Raw genomic sequence first — 18,564 nt, 5'->3', positions numbered from 1 at the left:
CTGTGCTTGCAAGGCAAGCGCTCTACCAACTGAACTATATTCCCAGCCTCCAATTAACATTCTTAAAGCAGTATATTTTGCAGTTTGATCTTTTCAAGCTTCTTGAAGTTACATAATGATCCCCAAAATACATTATTTTACCTAAATATTTCTTGGTAGTAGTGTTGAAGGGCTCTGTGGCTTATGGATATCTGCTCTTAAATATAAGTTCCAATTTTCCTCAAGAGTCTTTCCACTGCAAATCAGTTATAGTATATAAGTGCAGGGCCTTTTATAGCTAAAAAAGTAGGAAGACAATGTGCAATGCAGTAAGGCATTTTAAAATTGGTTTAGGGTTGCTTTATTTTCTTTTGTTTCATCTGGAATGAAAAAAAATAGATTAATGTAAAGAACTTTGATGTAATCTGCACATTATACACAGCTCTCGTGGTGTCTATCCCAGGTTCCCCACTTAAAAAGGAAGTAAGAAAAATTTAAGAACAGAACCACCTTAAAAATTTAACAATTAGGGGCTGGGATTATGGCTCAGTGGTAGAGCACTAGCATGTCTAGCACATGTGTGAGACACTGGGTTCAATCCTCAAGCACCACATAAAAATAAAATTAAAGGTATTGTGTCCCCCTACAACTAAAAAAAAAAAAAAAAAAAAAAAAAGATACAACTAGGAAAAAAAAAATCAAACCATTAAAAAACTATTAAGGATTGGCAAACAAGACCCAACAAGACCCACCAAGAGGTGAACAAAACAGCACCGTTAAACCTGGAGAAGAGATGGTGAAGGATGACCACAAGTCAAGTAGAAGTAACACCTAAGCACAGACTCTGCCGGTAAAAACCAAGGTCAGAATCCCACCCCCCACCTCTTGACAGAATTCTACCTTTTGAACTAAAATAAAAATTGAGGGATAAAGGAATAGCTCAATGATAGAGGGCATGCTTAGCATGTGTGAGGCCCTGGGTTCAACGCCTAACATCAAAAATTAAATTAAATAAAGAACAAATGTACCATCAATATTTGACCAAAAAAAAAAAAAAAAAAGTCTGTTTGTACTAACAGATTATCAACTACCAAACAAGTAGCTGTAAGAAAGTCTTGGATATAACCTTGGGCAAGTCACTGATCTCAAAGACCCTGTTTCATCACACATAAAATGAGAATTGTAATAGTACCTAACTCATAGGATTCCTGTGAGGAGTCAATGAATTACAATTTGCAAAGCACTTACAACAGGGTCTGGCACTAAAGCATCATACATGTGTTGGCTACTATTATTAAGTTCAGGAAGAGCTAAAAAGCTAAGGTAATATAGTAAGCAGCCTTTTTTAATTGAGAAAGGAGTAAGAGGAAATAAATACAAATATAGCATTAACTGTGTGATGATTAGACAGAAGACAGACCCTCCTGATAGGAAAAAAAATCATTAAAAGTTAGAAGAGATTATCTACAGAGGTTGCCACTTTACCACTGAAAATTTTAAGAAAAATAGGATAAATTCTCATCTACCTGGGATGATTTAAGTGGGATATTGACTGAAGTTGCAGGATAAACTAGAGGTCCTTTCAAGGTCTCTTCCCATCCAAAGACTCTACGATTAACCAGAAAAACATTTACTTATGTACAACCTACTCATACAAATATAAACTCAATAGTTTTTTTCTTAGCAAATAAGATTATAACCAAAATAAAGTTGAGTAGAATCCTACTTGATGAACAAAGAAAATGCAGGTTAAATTTATCACTGGCATCCTTATTGATAAATCATATTATCTAAATTAAAAGAGTATCCATTATCAGTTTTAGAAATATCAAATGAAAAATAACCATTCACAAAAATAACTGGTTTAGCATACTATGGTAGCACACAGAAACAAAGGTAGGAAACAAATGAACTCTTTCTTTTGGTTGATCTTACAGTTTATATTTTATTTTTTACCAATATCAAATAAATCTCAAATAATTTACATAAAAATAACGAGTTTAAAACAATTACATTTAAAAATGGCCATACCATACACAAAGTACCACCCACTAATGCCAGCCCAAACACATCTACAAAGAGAGGAATATGCACACACCCCTCAAACAGGTGCCTTCTATCAAACTTATTCATCTTGAAAGTTAACATATTCAGACTAATTCCCTCAAAACTTAGCAGCAAAAATAGTGAATTTTGGGCTGGGGATATAGCTCAGTTGGTAGAGTGATTGCCTCGAAAGCATGAGGCCCTGGGTTCAATCCCCAGCACCAAAAAAAAAAAAAAAAAAAAAAATAGTGATTTTTCAAATATCCTGTTAAATTGCTAAATCAATCTACTTACCTTGAACATTTGTTTAACATAATCCAGAAGAAAAAAAAAAACATGATCTCAGTACTATGCCACTAAAACAGTTGAGTGCTAAATCCAGTTATGATCCTAAACTATTCCCATATATTAATAACCAATGTTTGTGATATTCACAAATCAAAACCTAATCTTTGCTAACTCACAAATGCCACAAACCTGATTTGTGCAATTTAGACACTCACAAACAGCAGTAATCCAAAATTTACACAATTTTGGAAAATGACACCCCCCCTTTTTTTTTAAGTGCTGGGATCAAACCCAGGGCCTCTACAACTAAGCTAGACCCCCAGTCCCTACACAACTTTGGGGAAAAAAACAAAATCATCTTTGTGTATCTGAATGTACACTAATAAAATAATCCCGAATAAGATTCTCTAAAACAGTTTGCATTTTTCCAAGTTACATTATATACTTTGGTACCATCAAATGCAAAATTAATATTCACTCATATTCTGAGTTAAATGTAAAAGCTTCAATCATTTAAGCAAACATTATAACCTAAATTTGCCCCAAATTTCTTATCTTTCTCTTAATTTCCAAAAGTGTCTTCTAAGACAAAAATTAGGAAATTAGGCAGTGGAGCTGTCCAAGGCTCCAGTTTGCAATACTATCTTGCAGAGATATTTTTCATAAAAATTTATTTATAAATTCATTATTTAACCTAAAAGATAAGTTCAGTATTCTTAAATTCTCCACAACTCTGCAATTCTCCTTTCCTTTCATTTAGTTGAACCATCTAGGCAGCTTAGGAACTCAATGCCCTCAAAGCCCTGGTTTAAATCTCTTCCCCAGGAAACTTCCCTGGTTGATTATCTGCCTCTCTATGAAATGATTTCTCAATATTCTCCAGTCACTGAAAACAAGCAGAAATCTGATTGATTACTGGAAAACAAAAAGATTCTCATCTTTCTCCATTCCAACAATAGTGCATTCTCCATTGAAAAAGGAAATGCTGGCGATAAAGCACCCTGGCCAGCACTTGTCAGGTACAACACTGCTACAACACCAAAACTATCACATTACACAGGCACACTGTAAATAAACACAACCTATCTTCCCATTATCACAGCATTAGTGAAATGCCAAGGTTTTCTGTAACCAGAGTTGACACTTTATTCTTCACACAAGAACAAAATCAAATCAAAATGGGTCCCATCTTTTTCAAAGTGGACATGAAAGTTGAATTAAAAGCAATGAAAGGTGGAAGTGGATTCAAGATTCCTTTAAGAGAGAAAGAGGTTTCTGGAATTTCCTACTTTTAGGGACAAAAGGACTACCAATGTCAACACACACTTCTCAGTAATGAATTCCTTTCCTGCACACCCGGCCTTGGCCCTTTTCAGTTTTTACCCCTTTCTCTAGGTCCCCTTTCACTCACCAAGGTTTCTCCTCTTCTGCACCAAAGGCCCCCTACACTGGATCCTTCACTACAGCATTTGTTCCCTGACCCTTGCAGACCTTCTGAAGCATCTCCCCGGTACAGGTACATTCGATTCCCTCCCGGCGCAATCTACCCCAGTTGTACATCCATCGAGACTCCCCCAGCTTCCCTTAACCCCGTTCTCTTTCCTTAGTCTCCATTCCATTCTTTAAATCCTGGGGCCCATCTCGTTCCTATTACTCTCACCATCTGCTTTTTAGTCTCTTCACCTCATTGTTTTTACCTTGGATCTTGCTGAACCTCTTCAATTAACACAATTCCCCGGTTACCCTGTCCCGGATCGCCATCACTTCTTAAACCTTTACTCCAGTCTCCTTTCAGTTTTTCTGGTCCTTTGGAATTGCCCTATAAACGCCCATCTCTCATCTTTTCTTTCACCCTTTTACTGGGCTTATTCCCGACTCCACCTGGTTCTAGTCCAGGGTATGATTAGCTGCCCCTCGTTTTCCAGAATTCACACCCATCGCCCACCTACTAACCCATACCTTTCTCAGAACGCGCCAGTCGTTCCCACCCCACCGCGGGTCCTAGCCCTTCAGCTCATCTCGCTCTGCACTAGTTCACACCCTTGTCACGTCTGGTTCTTATTCACTCTCTCTCCCCTACTCACAACTATTACCCCAGCTCTGCCCCTCCTTGTCTCCCACTTCCAACTCTTACCCCTGGACCCCTCACCCCAATACCACCCCGTCAAAGCCTTCCCCTTCAAACCCCTGTTCTTACTCCTAACCTCAGAATTCCTCCTGCCAGCCCGGGTCTCCTAACCTCATTCCCCGTCCGGCTTCCTTAACGCCCACCCTGGCTTTTGCCTCCTTCCTACCTCCTTGCTGGCTTTTCTCCACTCCTCCTCTCCCTGGCTTCTAACCCTTTCTCCTCTTAATCCTCCTCATCTCATTCTCAGCCCGGTCCCCCCGGCCGCCCCCGAACCTTCCTTCACCTCTCCCCTTAAGGCTTTTAACCCAAACCCAGTCGTCGCCCACCCCGCCAAAATAAAGCGCCCGCGCGCCCCGGCTCCAGCTCTTGCCTCCCGCCGGCCCCCGCCCCGGGCGCCCCCGGCCCGCCGGCGCCGCGGTCCCGCCCCCTACCGCCGCTCCTCCCGCCCGCGAGGCGCACGCCGCCTTTGTCGCCCCTCACCCGGTGTGTGAGGATTTTGCTTCTTTAAAGGGGAGGGCTAGTGTGCCGGAGACTCCTGTCCCCGCCTCCGAGTCTCAGAGTAGGCTCCCTGGCCGTCGCGGTCTCCCCGGTCCCCGTCCCCCACCCCCTGGAGCTACCCCCTTTGCTGCCTCCCCACCTCTCCGCCCCCTCCCCGGCCCCCCTCCCCGGCCCCCCTCTATTTACCGCCATCATCAGCACGCGCGAGCTGTCACCAGGGCGCGAGACAACCGAACACGGCCCCGCCCCCTGCCCGCCCATTGGCCCGCCCGCCGGAGCCCCGCCCCTCGAGCCCCGCAATGCGCCAACGGCGCAGCGCTGGGCCGCGACCCCGGCACCGGCACCCTCTTTGCAGGTTTGTGCCGCGGGCGCAAAGTTTAGGGTCAACCACCAACGCGCGGCGGACTCAAGCCCGGCGTAAGGGGCGGCGGCGTAGAGGGGCGCTGTGAATCGCCGGTCGAAGTTTGGTTGAAGCACAGGAGGGTAAATAAGAAGGTTTCCAGACAAAGAGACTCTTAAAGGTACAGAGTCTAATGTCCGTCCCTCCTCCTTAAAGGGCCAGAGACTCTCCCAAGCCCTTCTCCGCCCACTTCTCCCCAGCCTTACTTCCCGGGGAGCAGTAAAGGAATTTTACGTAGAGTTTCCCTGTACTCTTTTCGGCTGACCTTTAACATCTCTCCCCACTGCCTTTCTCAATATCCCGTCTATGTGTTTTTTTTTTTGTATTGTTTTATTATCTTTTAACTGTGTCCTTCCTAAAGAAGCAGCAGCTTGCGAACCGTGGGGTTTCCGGAGGCAGCCTTTGCAAAAGTTACTATTGGTTCCCAGACGAGCGAGCACGTGTCTGACTCTTGCCACTGATGACCCTGGCGGAATTCGGCTGTTTTACGGAAATACCCCCAAGGAAGAGGACCGCCACCCTGAACTGAAGAAGTTAAGCAGACGTGGGGCTTGGGAAACAAACCAGATCCAGATTGAGATACTTGCAGTCCTGCCGGGCGCGTTGGCACACGCCTGTAATCCTAGCGACTGGGGAGGCTGAGGCAGGAGGATCGCAAGTTCAAGGCCAGTCTTAGCAATTTTGCAAGACCCTGAACAACTTAGTGAGACCCTGTCTCAAAAAATAAAAAGGGCTGGGGTGTGGCTCGGTGTTTAAGCGCTCCTGAGTTCGATGCCCAGTACACAAAGGGGGGGTGTGTGTGTTATGGTTGTAGCTCCAAAGACTTATACAAGAATGGGGAGGGAGACGCATCAGAAAAGAGAAAGAGCGGCAGTTCTACAAAAGGCTCCCTTCCGGCGCAGTCTCCTGGGCGCATTGTCCTAACGTAATTTACGGGGGCGGGCGGGGATGGAGTGGTGTCACACAAAATAAGACCAACGGTTACAATACCCAAGACATGGCTAAGGCAGAAAAGACATATTTAATACAAAGACAAGTAAAAGAAAGAAACCTTATTGGGCACAGTGGTTCAAGGTTTCACATCTGCGTATGAAACAGGGAAGCAAAAAAAGCTGAAGACCAACCAAAAGGAAAAGAAAAAAAAAAAAAGAAGGGAGGGGGACTACAAGGTCTGGAACCAAGCATGACTAACTGAAAGGATTTCCAAAGGCGAGTAAAATCGGGCATTTTAAAGTGGTTTATAGGAGAGGATGGTTTGGTTGGGTCAGTTGTCATGTGATTCAAAAGCTCAATTAGAACCACAATTTAGCGCTCCTTTTATTATCTACTGCCTCTTAACAATTCTCTTTAAGGAATTCCTACATTATAACTCCTTCATCATGTTTTGTCCTCATATTCCCCCTTACTCCCTTGTCCCCAAGAAAATTCTTGGAGAAGACTTTTACTCCATACATTAGTTCCCTAACAAGATACTTTTTTGAGAGAATTTGGGACCACTTGGAACTTCTGATGGAAGAGTGCTCCCAAAATAGCAATGCAGGGGGGAAGGAGTGTCAGTGCTGTGAGCGTGCATTAGATCAGTGGGTCAGAATTGTGGTCTGCTAAGCACAAGGGATCCCTGAGAACAAAACTATTTTCTTAACAGTAAGAATTATATGCTTTTTTCCCTGTAATGACATTGGCACTGATGATACAAAAGTAACAGTGGGTAAAAATGCCCCTACCTGGAGGATCACAAGTTCCAGGTCATCCTCAGCAACTTAACAAGACCCCGTCTCAGAATTTTAAAAAAGGACTGGGGATATGGCTCAGTGGTTCAGTCCCCGGTACTGGGGGAAAAAGAAAAGAAAGGCTAACAGATAAACTGTTCATTTAACTATTCAGTTACTCATTTGGCATTTGACAGATATTTTCTTCTAGATAAAGCTAAGACTAATAACAGTGTCTGCAATGATAAAACACAAGCTTTCAAGCAAAATTTAGGATTTTTTAATATATGTCTTTTAGTTGTAGATGGACAATACCTTTATTTTATTTACATGTGGTGCTGAGGATTGAACCCCATATCTCACATATGCCAGGCAGGCGCTTCACCACTAAGTTACAACCCCAGCCCAAAATTTAGAATTTTTAAAAACTCTTATCTGCCACTATTAGTTTGATAGCTTCCCATTAATAGGACAGATAGTGATGTTAATGATTTTGATTTTTGATATTGCTTAAAGAAATGTGTCACTGGGGTATGGTGGCACAAGCCTATAATCCCAGCAGCTCAGGAGGCTGAGGCAGGAGGATCACAAGTTCAAAGCCAGCCTCAGCAAAAGCAAGGCACTAAGCAACTCAGTGAGATCCTGTCTCTAAATAAAATACAAAAAAGGGCTGGGATGTAGCTCGGTAGCCAGTGCCCCCGAGTTCAATCCCCAATACTCTCCCCCCACAAAAAAAGAAATGTGTCAATATTTAGATCTGCAGTTTTTCCCAGATGACCAATATATGATGCTAAGAAATCACACATAAATAAAAAAATTCATTCAAAGTGTAATTTAACCAATGAATATTAATATAATAGAGAAGGAAAAGCTTGAGATTCACATTGCAACTAAGCTTTAGCAGATGTAGTATCAAAAGAATATCCACAATCGTCTAAAAGATAATTAATATACTCCTCCCTTTTCTCAAATACACATTTGCATGAGGTCATTTTTTTTTTCATATTCTTCAACCAAAACAGATAATCCAGCTGTCTTCTATCATGCCACACATTCAAAAGATTTGCAAAAATATAAAATAATACCTCTCTTCACTTAATTTTGTTAGGAAAAATAATAATTTTTCATTATAAATATGTAAATGTGATGGGTTCGTTGTTAACTTTAAATGAATAAACATTTTCATTTTTTATTATAAGTCTTTAATAAGGTAAACATCACTTGATATAACCTACATAAACAATACCTTTTAAGAACATCAAGAAGCCTGAGACTGAAAAGTTTGAGAATCATGAATTAGATGGCAGATAGAATAGAAAGAAGTTACTTTAATTCAAATCTGAAAGGACTATTTGCGACACCTGACAAAAAGTTTTATGGGAGCTTCAGAGTTAATGAGGAATCAGAATCAGGAATAGTTGAACTCTTTTTAAAGACACAACTGCTTAAAAACACAATCATAATATAGATTGCATTTTAAAAAAACTTCAGACACCGACAGAACTAAGCTTGGGCACTGGTGATATAGTCATTTTTACACTACATTTTTTTTTTAAACCCAGTCTATTTTCCTTTAGGATATAGAACAAGTAAAACCTTATCAATATGAATAAGTATTAAAAACATATTTCCAAGCCAGTGGTGCACACCTGTAATGCCAATGACTCAGGAGGCTGAGGAAGGAGGATCACAAATTTGAGGCCAGCTTCCTCAACTTAGTGAGAAACTCAGCCACTTAACTGATAGAGACTGGGGATGTAGCTCAGTGGTAAAACACTCCAGGGTTCAATCCCCAGCACCCAAAAAACAAAACATGTCCATATTCCAGAGATAGTCTATACAAATGTGTTTATTGATGTAACTACAAAAAAAATACACCTACAACAAATACTTTCCCTAGACTCTTTGTCCACACTGCTCACTCTTATTACAAAAGCACTATTTGTGTTAAGGGCAAATTATACCCAGCAATGACCCCGTAACTTACCACCTTAAACATCCCAACCAAACATAAACATCAGCAACATCACTGAGGAGAAATAAGAGCAGGTGGACATAGTGGTACAAGCCTATACTGCCAGTTACTTGGGAGGCTGAAAAAGGAAGATTGTTAAGTTTGAGGCCAGCCTGGGCAACTAAGCAAGAACCTGACTCAAATTTTTAAAAAAGACTGGCGATGTAACTTAATAGTAGAGTACTCATCTAGCATGCACAAGGCCCTGGGTTAGATCCCCAGTTGCGCAAAATAAAAGAATAAGACACAAGAACAGACAGCATCTCCTTGCCTGCAAAGCAGTCCTCATTTCTGCTCTCCTTTAAATTTCTCAACAACCTTTGAAATATGGAAAGTAGGTATTATTATTCTCACTAACAGATTCAACTCAGAAAGGCCACCTTCACTGAAGTTACCTGGCAAATGAGGGTTCAGTGCTATGGCTAGCACCAGCCCTCTGCCTCCTAAAGACAATGTGATGCCTTCAGCAAGCTGCCTCAGGACAACTGACACCTCCACATCCCCAGCATTGCCTTTCCTATACAACAAAAGATTTCCAATACTAAATTCTGATTGTGGAACAACCTGGGCTACATAAAGGTGGTCCCTTAGCTCTCTTTTGAATCTTTGCCCTGATAGTTTCAAGAAGTTTTTGTTTTGTTTGTTTTGCCGTGCTCTGCACACTCCCCAGCTCCCAAGAATCATTTTTTTACTTGCTAATTTTATCACAAAGGCCAAGAACTATTTCTCTGCCTCATCAGTCACTTTATTCTGAAAAATGAAAATATATACTCATTCTGCTAAATAATAATTTTCAGATCCCATGTAGTATATCATAATGGAAGAGGAACTCTAGGACCACAAGGAAAGCTATAAAGATCACTTCATACACATTTACTCCTACCCATTTCTAAAAGGAACTGGGAACCTTACAGGAAAGGTGAGACCAGGAACACAGCTGGGTGTGGTGGCGCACACTTGTAATCCCAGCAACCTGGAGGCTGAGGCAAGAGGATAGCAAGTTTGAGGCCAGCCTCAGCAACTTAGTGAGACCCTGTCTCAAAATTAAAAATAAAGAACACTAGAGATGTAGTTAAGTGGTAAGGCGCCCCTGGAGTTCAATCCCAGGCACCAAATAAATAAATGGCAAAAGGATAAGCGGTAAGAATATAATAAAAACAAACAAGGGTCGGGGAAGATCTTGGCCACAAAATAATCCTAGACCTATCTGAAATCTGCTTCACTTTGTCTTCAGCCTTTTCCCTTTCAGGATCTGTTGTCCCTTTATAGAATTTTTAAAAATAACTATTATAGATATTTCCAATACTCTAATGAAACTGTAAATATAATTCCCCCAAAACTGAAGATATATGATTCTGTCTGACATCCTGAGGCTCTACTCCAGAGCTGAAAACCTGCAGTTACCTTAAGAAGCTGTTTAACCAGGCACTGTGGCACTGGCCTGTAGTCCTATACTGAGGACTGGCCTAGAGACTGAGGCTAGAGGGTGAAGTGAGATCCTGTCTTTAAAAAAAATAAATAACTGCTCAGCATACATGAGGCCCTGAGTTTGATCCCTAATGCAAACAAAAAGGAACCCCTGCTTTAGGGTCACCGTCCTCTCCTACTCCAACAAGAACTAATAGATGCCCTCAGTAAGCACAATCAAGTCTCCACCACCAGGGAAGAGAAAAGACTGGTGTGTTTTGTTTTGTCTCAGAATAAATGAGGAAAGAATTAAATGCCTCAGGGAAAGGATTTCCCTAGACAAGGCCAACCCCAGGTAGCATGACCTCCGGGAGGCATGGTGTAAGGAAGATCTGAGCATTGTAACAGCCAACTTGGGAGTGTTCTACAGGGCAGACACCTGGGGAGGGCCCAACCCCGCAAAATGAGCACTCACAGGCCAAAGACACCAAACCTTCAGGGGAAGTACCAACTTGTAATACAACGGGTCTCAGCCACTCATGCAACAATGACAGGGGCCTATAGCCCCCCAGAGAGTAACAGTTGTGGAAGGGGTGTGGTAAGGGAAAGGCATTGGTGGACATTATTTATTTATTTTTTTTGTAGTGCTGGCAATTGAGCATAGGACATCAGGCACACTAAGTAAGTGCTGTACCACTAAGCTACATCCCCAGCCCTTTTTAAAAATTTTATTTTGAGACAGCCTCACTAACTCGCAAGAGCTAGCCTCAAACTTGTGATCTTCCTGTTTTGAACTCCTCTAAGTATCTGGGATTACAAGCATACACCACCACACCCAGCAATAGATCCCTTAAAAAAAATTTACCCAAATCCTAAGGAATAAAGTGGTAGTTATACTTTCCTCTTCATATACATTAGAATAAGACACAAGTCCTAGTATAAAAATATTTCCCACATTCCATCTAAAATCACCTAGCATTCCAAGAGGCACAGATGGCACACTTTGGCACATGCTGAAAACGAGGAGTCCTGACCATGAAGTTTGGTCCTGAGCCACCTTCATGCCTCTGTATGACCTCACCGGGAGCCACAGTCTCCCACCCTAAGGTAAGGGAGAACAGAACAAATTGAGCTGAAAAGCTGCCCTGCTCAGCTCTGACAGTCAAAGATGGCAGATTTCCATGGAGCTCTGGCAAAAGTACTCACAAAGGTGACATATTGACAGGACCCTAGATGTTTCCTACTTCTTTTAGGGGTTGCACATGGGGAGATGGCTAAAGTTAAGTAGAGGAAAGAAGGGTGGGAAGACAGTCTCGTGTAGAAGGAAGAGCATCAGATTTGAATCTCCAAATATGGCATCTCCATTTATTAGCTGAGTTTAAGACTTCTTTATTTGTAAAGTGGGATAATTATGCCCTTTCCTCCATAAATTTATCCAAATAGTCTCCAACTTTCATTCAACCTGAACTTTAAAAATTAAACACTGACAACTACATCCTAAACTAATCTAAAAGCCCCATCTAGATTTACAAATGCAGATGACAACTGGGCCCTTTACGATTCACAAATTCAGTATTAGTGACTTTGCTAGTAGAGTCATATTTGTTATGATATTTAAGAAATGTATTATCACATTTCCTGCTTATTTTAGTGGTAAATGTCCTTTAATTGACACAAAAGACAAAGATGGATAAAAGTGCCCAGTGGCAGTTCTTAAAGCTTGATCTGGTGTTCACAGGATTTAAAGCTGTTCAAATGTGTGCTCAACAATAAGGGAAAAGAACACAATAGGAGAATGCTGGATCTGTGAAAGCCAAGACTAGGCCTAAAAGGAAAAGTATAAGAAGGGATTTTATACTATTTTTTTAGCTTCAGAGAACAGAGCCCTTCTTATAATGCATTATAATCACATTTCTCACATTCAACTTCTGTATTTTCAGGAGCACATTGCATTCAAAATCCTGCCTATACATTGTCTCATTTCATACAAGATTGGAGGTATATACAGAAAAGTACAAATAGATTTAGACAAGATCAAATATAAACCAGAAGGCCAAAAACATAAGATCTGTACATTTTATTGCATATAAATTATACCTAAACATACCTTAAAATTTTAAAAGCAAAAACAATATCAATCAACAACAAAAACAGGAAGTACAAAAAATAGAAATGACAGATCCTGTAGTTAGAAAGCTGAAAGAGCTTCCTGTTGAAGATAGAAGGGAAACATGACTGATAACCTGACTCCTGTAGCAGAAATGGACCAGAGAAAAAGTTTCTCTTTAGATGCCTTCAAGTGAGGGACACTATCCTTGCTGACAACCTATACTTGCGCATACAATTTTCCTTTAAGGCCAGATCTATGTATATGAAATGTTAGCCTGTTTGAACTTTTTTTTTCCCTGTGATACTGAGAATTTAATCCAGAGGTGCTTTACCACTAAGCTACCACCCCAGTCCTTGTTTATTTTTTATTTTGAGACAGGGTCTCATTAAATCACCCAGGCTAGCCTCAAACTTACAACCTTCCTGCCTCAACCTCCCAAGTTGCTCAGATTGTAAGGGTGCACCAGCACGCCCAGCCTGGCTCAAGATTTCTCTAGTAGGGGTGGGGCAGGCAAGCAGTTTAAGTGAAATGAGCAGCCTAGAGGCTCAAATGAGACAAAGACTTCAGGGAACCATGAAGCATGGTGTATATATCAGGGTCAACTTCTCTAACACTAAAGCTCTGAGTGCTGGAGAGGCCTGGATGTTAAGATGAGAGGTGCAGAGTTAACTTCCTAGATAAGCCCTAAGAGGCTCTAGGATCAGTCATTATTCCAATACAACTCATATGCAAATGCCTTTGTTACAGGGGGTATTAACCACAAAATAACCGCCAAGGTAATCCTGGGCATATTCATTGAGCTTCACCTAGCAGAAAACACTTAACTGGGCCCCAGCATTCCCATCCCCTTCATCTTTTAGCCACAGAACCCTCTGAGCTTTAACTGGGCCATGACTGCCTAGATAAGAAGCTCTATATCCCAGTATCCCTTTTAGCAAAGTGTAGCCACAGTGATCTGAGCAATTCCAGGCATTACCTTTAAAAAAGAAACTGCTTTTCTTTTTCCCTCCCCATTCTTCCAGTGGACATGGGGCCAGTGAGTCTGCTTAGGGATAATATTCTACGGGTGGCTGAACAATATGACATAAGGAAACAGAGTTCCTGATGACTTTGTATACTTAAATCTGCCCACCCACCTGATTACCTCTGAAACTATTAGATGAGAGAAAAATAAACTTCTATCTAGTAAGATAAACTGCATGTAATTCACAACAGAAGGGAAAGCTGTCAGAGGAGAGTTCAAAGAACCCAGGCAATGCCCTATGAAAGCCACATCACAAATGACTTCCACAAACAGGTCAAAAAATGAAAGCCATCCTACCAGCTGTGCCAACCCTCCACTAGGGCAGAGCAGGGGGCTTCAGGACAGCACAGCCCACATAGAGCACAGCATGGCCACTTGGGCCCAGGTCAAATCCTTAACAGCTGGGGGCACACATTGTTTTTCCCTCCAACACTAGGCAGGGACACCCTGTCCTACCTTTTCCCCTATAGCAGGAAAGGTCCAAACTTCTCCATTCTTCATAATTACCATTCTTGAGGACAGAACAAATCCAGCAAGGCGATGGGTAAAACAGCTGCTGAGGGCTGCATATGGGGGTCAGGGGAGGGGAGTCCAGAGCCCCAGACAAAAGCCACAGCTGGGAACCAGAGGGAGAGAAGCTTCCATCTCTGCCCTGGGTTTCTGGGGTCCAGGTTCCTGAGAATACAGCCCCTGCTCCTGCTGTGCAGTACACATGGTAACAGCTCAGCCAGCAATTGCCAGTCACTAACGAATTCCTGCTACCGGCACCTGCTGCTGCTTGCGGATCTTGTTGAAGAGTTCCATGTACTGGACCATGGTGTCTGCTGGGCCATACACCGCATCATGTCTGTTTCCAAATACTGCTGGAGCCCCTGGTGTGTGGCTTCCTAGAAAGCTCTGAAGAAACTCGAGGAGCAGATTCCAGCAGTCACTAGCCACCACACAGGGGCCGTATTCCACCTGGGATGAAAAGAACAGAGTGAGGATGAGTGGAGACAAAGATAAGGTCTACTCTTCTTATACCTCCTGTTCCCTGCTACCATCTTCCCCAACCCTAAGCAAAGGACACACCTTCTACTACAGTACTGGTCCACAGGAAATGCTCACCCCAAATAAGGGATTCTACTTATCCAGCATCGTTCCCACTAAGGGTTTCTCACATTCTCATCCTAGAGTTGAGCGAACCCATAGCCCTGCCCACAAGCTGATCAAGGCCCCTTTTAACTATCTCAAGATTGTGAAATCCCTGCTGTTAGGTGAAGATTCAAGGAGATCTCAGGAAAGTTCTGAGACACCATAGAAAAAGAAATGGGGGGCCAGAGATGGGTGAGAAGGTAAGTAGAGGGCAGAGTCAACACATATAACCACGAGTCTCTTCAATAGCAAACATGCTCCCAAGGCAGACCCAGGGTCAGCTCTGCAAAGAATTTCCCAGTCAATGCAGCAGGGTCAAAGGCTAAACACCTCGGCTTTTCTCATTCTCTCTCCTGATGTTCACTGGAGAGTTGGGAAGGGAAAATCACTGGTAACCACGGGAGAAAGAAGGAAGGAAATGGGTGAGTGTGCATGTGCTGCGAAGTTGGAAAATGCAGGATAAGCGGTCCCATGGGTCTCAGCAAGTCAAGGTCTGCCACAAACTGAGAAGGGCGGAGAAACCTTGGCCCTGGAAGTTACTGAGCAGAAACTACCACTCCAGGGTCCTTTTCTGCACCTGGGATGATCCCTAGACTCACCTGACCCCAGATCTGGACATTTTCAGTCCCTACTTATGAGCTGCTCCTCCAGGCAGCATCACGATAACAGTAGGCAGGGTTCTCACTGGCCCAAGTTCCCAGAGCACGTTGTGCCTTTTAGATGGCATTTCTTGGCCTATCTTCAAAAACAGCTTGTATGGTTCAGCCTTGCTCTCTTACTAAATGATACACTTTCAAAGAAAGGCCCAGTAAGTTTGTTTTGTTTTTTTTCTAGATCTCATACAGTGCTGGGCACATGGTAGGTTGTCAAAAGGAAAAGTACATTTTTGCTTCATAACTGGAGACCTTTCTCAAAGCATACTAAGGAAAGGTGTGTGGACACATGCAATTGAGGTCCACATTCCAAAAGTTGTTCTGAAAGTTATCTTCGTCTGTCCCAGTCCTGCTGTGCAGTACATATGGTACACATGGTACACATGGGAGGGGTGCTGCTCTCTCCACATCAAAACTTGCCTGCCTCCCTCATCTATTCCTTTCCTTCTCTAGAAAGTCAGTCTGCCCAGGACGACTGGCTATCAGGTCCCCTCTAGCCCCTGTGAGAGTTCTGTTTCTATTCTTCACACCTGAATAAATCCTACTACTTAATGAAAAAAAAAAAAAAAAAGTCAGTCTGTCTAAGCTTACTATTTTCTGTGAAGCTCCTTTTCATTTCCATTATGGGATAGCAATGAAATGAATGATTAAAGAAAGGATAAGAGGCCAGGTGTGGTGGCCGATGCCTATGATCCCAGTGATACAGGAAGCTAAAGCAGGAGGATTCCAAGTTTAAGGCCAGTCCAGACAATTTAGTGAGACCCTGTCTCAAAAATAAAAAAAGGGTTGGGGATGTAGCTCAATGGTAGAGGGCCACTGGTTCAATCCCCAGGACTGTAGCAGGCACTGGAGTCTGTTTGAACTGAGCAGGGCTGGGGAACCTTGAAAGTCTTTTGCTAAGCAGCTCCCCAATACATCCTGCTCCTAGTTCCCCAAGGTCTTACCTCCACAGAGATGCCACGGGCACTGGGCCCCATTGTGACGGTGCCCACCTTCACGAGAAAGTCACAGTACTGATAACGGGTGCCCCGGGTCTCAATCTTGCTGGCCTTGGCACTCTGGAAAAAGCCCTTGAGCTTCACCATGAGCACATCAAAGTTGGTGTCAGCAATAAGGCAAGGGCCATTCTCAAAGAGAGCAAAACAGCTCAGTGGATACTCAGAGTTGTGCATCACATACATCAGCTTCCCAGCCTGACCTGCAAGGGACAGACATCTTACTCATCATCAGGACTTGCACTGGCACACCCCAGCATAGTCAGGTGTATGGGTAAAGGTCAGACAGCAATCTGGTGCTACCCTGGCAGTCTTGAGAGGGAAAGGGAGTCTCCTAACTAATAGATTTTCCATAGAGGGAGGCAGAGGACCTCTGCTAAAGCTACCTCATTCTACAGAAGAGTGAGGGGCACAAAGGGAACCTGTGAGTATTAATAGTTTAAATGTTAAAGTGCACGGTGAGCTCACAGATGGATGCTTAATTATCATGACATTACTTAGCAGATTTCATACAATTTTTTGTATATTATTATATAGTATATAAAAAGCAAATATTAGATTCAGGCAAGTCAAATGAAGCAACTGCTCACTTCTTCTGCCCCTAACTACCGTAACATTTTCCCCGCTCTGACATCAAGGAAATAGGCCCAAAGAAGCAGGAAAAGGAACTATGTGAGTGTGAGGCTGGAAAGGTAGCCCAGAGCCAAGCTGTGATCAGTCTTGTTTGCCATGCCTCAAGAGGCTGGGACTACATCCTGAAGGCAAGGGTGAGCCCTTGGAGAATTTTAAGAAGTCTAGGGGCTGGGGAGATAGCTCAGTCGGTAGAGTGCTTGCCTTGTAAGCACAAGGCCCTGGGTTCGATTCCCCAGCACCACAAAAAAAAAAAAAAAAAAAGAAGTCTAGTTAACTTAGGAAGCAGCCCACTATAGCAGAGAGAATTCAGGGACTGGGCTCAGAAGACCCAACTCATCCCTTCTAGTCTCTGAGAAATGACTTTTCTTTTTAAATAATTTTCTTAGGTTTGCTGCAAGGAGGGAAAGCTACATATATTTGGTTAAGTAGAAAATGGAGGAAGGCAAAAAGGGGAAGGCAAGATTCTTCTTTAATACACTGTAAGAGTTAATGGACACACTGAGTAGAGGACTTAGCCCATGACTTCGAAAAGCTAACGATCTCACAAGGTAAATAGGTGGAAATTTTTAAAAAGAAGAACAAAGACAACAAAAATAAAACAAACTATTATCTGGTTTTTGGAAGGAAGGAAAAACTTCAGGATAGGAAGAGATCAAAGTGGGAAAGAGCTCTCAAAAAAAAAAAAAAAATACTTTCGTGGTTAAAGGATTTGAAGTGTCATATGAAGAGGGTGTGAGATTCCACCCCAAAGAGCAGGAAAGAGGACATGCTAGGCAAGGATTAGAGTGCAGCAATGGAAAAGGAGAAGATGGCAGGACAGGGGGAATAGGGGGCCAGTGTGACTTCCCTGTACTACACAGGCCTCCACTCTGCTGCCACCTCCTGAACACAGCAGGCTCTGCACAGAAACTCTAGCACATATTCCTCCAGTCCACTGGCTGCCTATTCACATCTTTCTAAAACCAATTCAAAACATCTTAACTGGGCAGCTGGGGGCATAACTCAGAGTACCTGCCTAGCCTGCATACCTGGGTTTCATCCCCAGCACAGCAAAAACATTTCAACCCTCTTAAAAAAAAAAAAAAAAAAAGCTGCTCTTCTCATTTTGTTCTCATGAACTCACTGTAATTAATACTAAATGACTATGCAAATGTTACTGTCTTAGAAATGTTTTAAAAGCAACTAGGGTTGCTGGGTGGGGTGGTGCATGCCTATAATTCCAGTGGCTCAAAAGGCTGAGGCAGGAGGATCACAAGTTAAAAGTCAATCTCAGCAACTTCGTGAGGCCCTAAGCAATTTAAGGGAACTTGTCTCAAAATAAAAAGGCCTGGAGATGTGGTTCAGTGGTTAAGTGCCTCTGGATTCAATCCCTGGTACCAATAAATAAATAAATAAAATAAAAATAAAAGCAACTAAGATAAATTTTTTTCTTTGAGATGGGGTCTCACTATGTCTGTCGCCTGGGATGGACTTTAACTCCTAGGTTCAAGTGATTCTCCCACCTCAACTTCTCAAATAGCTGGAACTACAGGTATGTACCACTGAG

At 42.6% G+C, this 18,564-nt stretch overlaps 2 protein-coding genes across 9 annotated transcripts in view; both read right to left on the bottom strand.

The window, feature by feature from the left end:
* Positions 1 to 3,789, bottom strand: part of Usp49 (ubiquitin specific peptidase 49) — an 82,474-nt gene extending 78,685 nt beyond the window's left edge. For all 7 annotated transcript variants that reach the window (XM_047557505.1, XM_047557508.1, XM_047557511.1 and 4 more), the window contains exons 1-2: positions 3,725 to 3,789; positions 1,506 to 1,587 (exon numbers count right to left, since the gene is read on the bottom strand). The gene's annotated coding sequence lies outside the window, so the exon portion shown is untranslated. The remainder of the gene's footprint in view (positions 1 to 1,505; positions 1,588 to 3,724) is intronic.
* Positions 3,790 to 12,531: 8,742 nt separating this feature from the next.
* Med20 (mediator complex subunit 20) overlaps positions 12,532 to 18,564 on the bottom strand; it is a 114,066-nt gene continuing 108,033 nt past the window's right edge. For both annotated transcript variants that reach the window (XM_047557457.1, XM_047557455.1), the window contains exons 3-4: positions 16,335 to 16,588; positions 12,532 to 14,563 (exon numbers count right to left, since the gene is read on the bottom strand). In XM_047557457.1, the coding sequence (XP_047413413.1) occupies positions 14,348 to 14,563; positions 16,335 to 16,588 (470 nt within the window). In that variant the 3' untranslated portion in view covers positions 12,532 to 14,347. The remainder of the gene's footprint in view (positions 14,564 to 16,334; positions 16,589 to 18,564) is intronic.

Source organism: Sciurus carolinensis, chromosome 7, assembly GCF_902686445.1.
Source record: "Sciurus carolinensis chromosome 7, mSciCar1.2, whole genome shotgun sequence".
NCBI lineage: Eukaryota > Metazoa > Chordata > Mammalia > Rodentia > Sciuridae > Sciurus > Sciurus carolinensis.
This window is presented reverse-complemented; position numbering and strand designations above follow the sequence as displayed.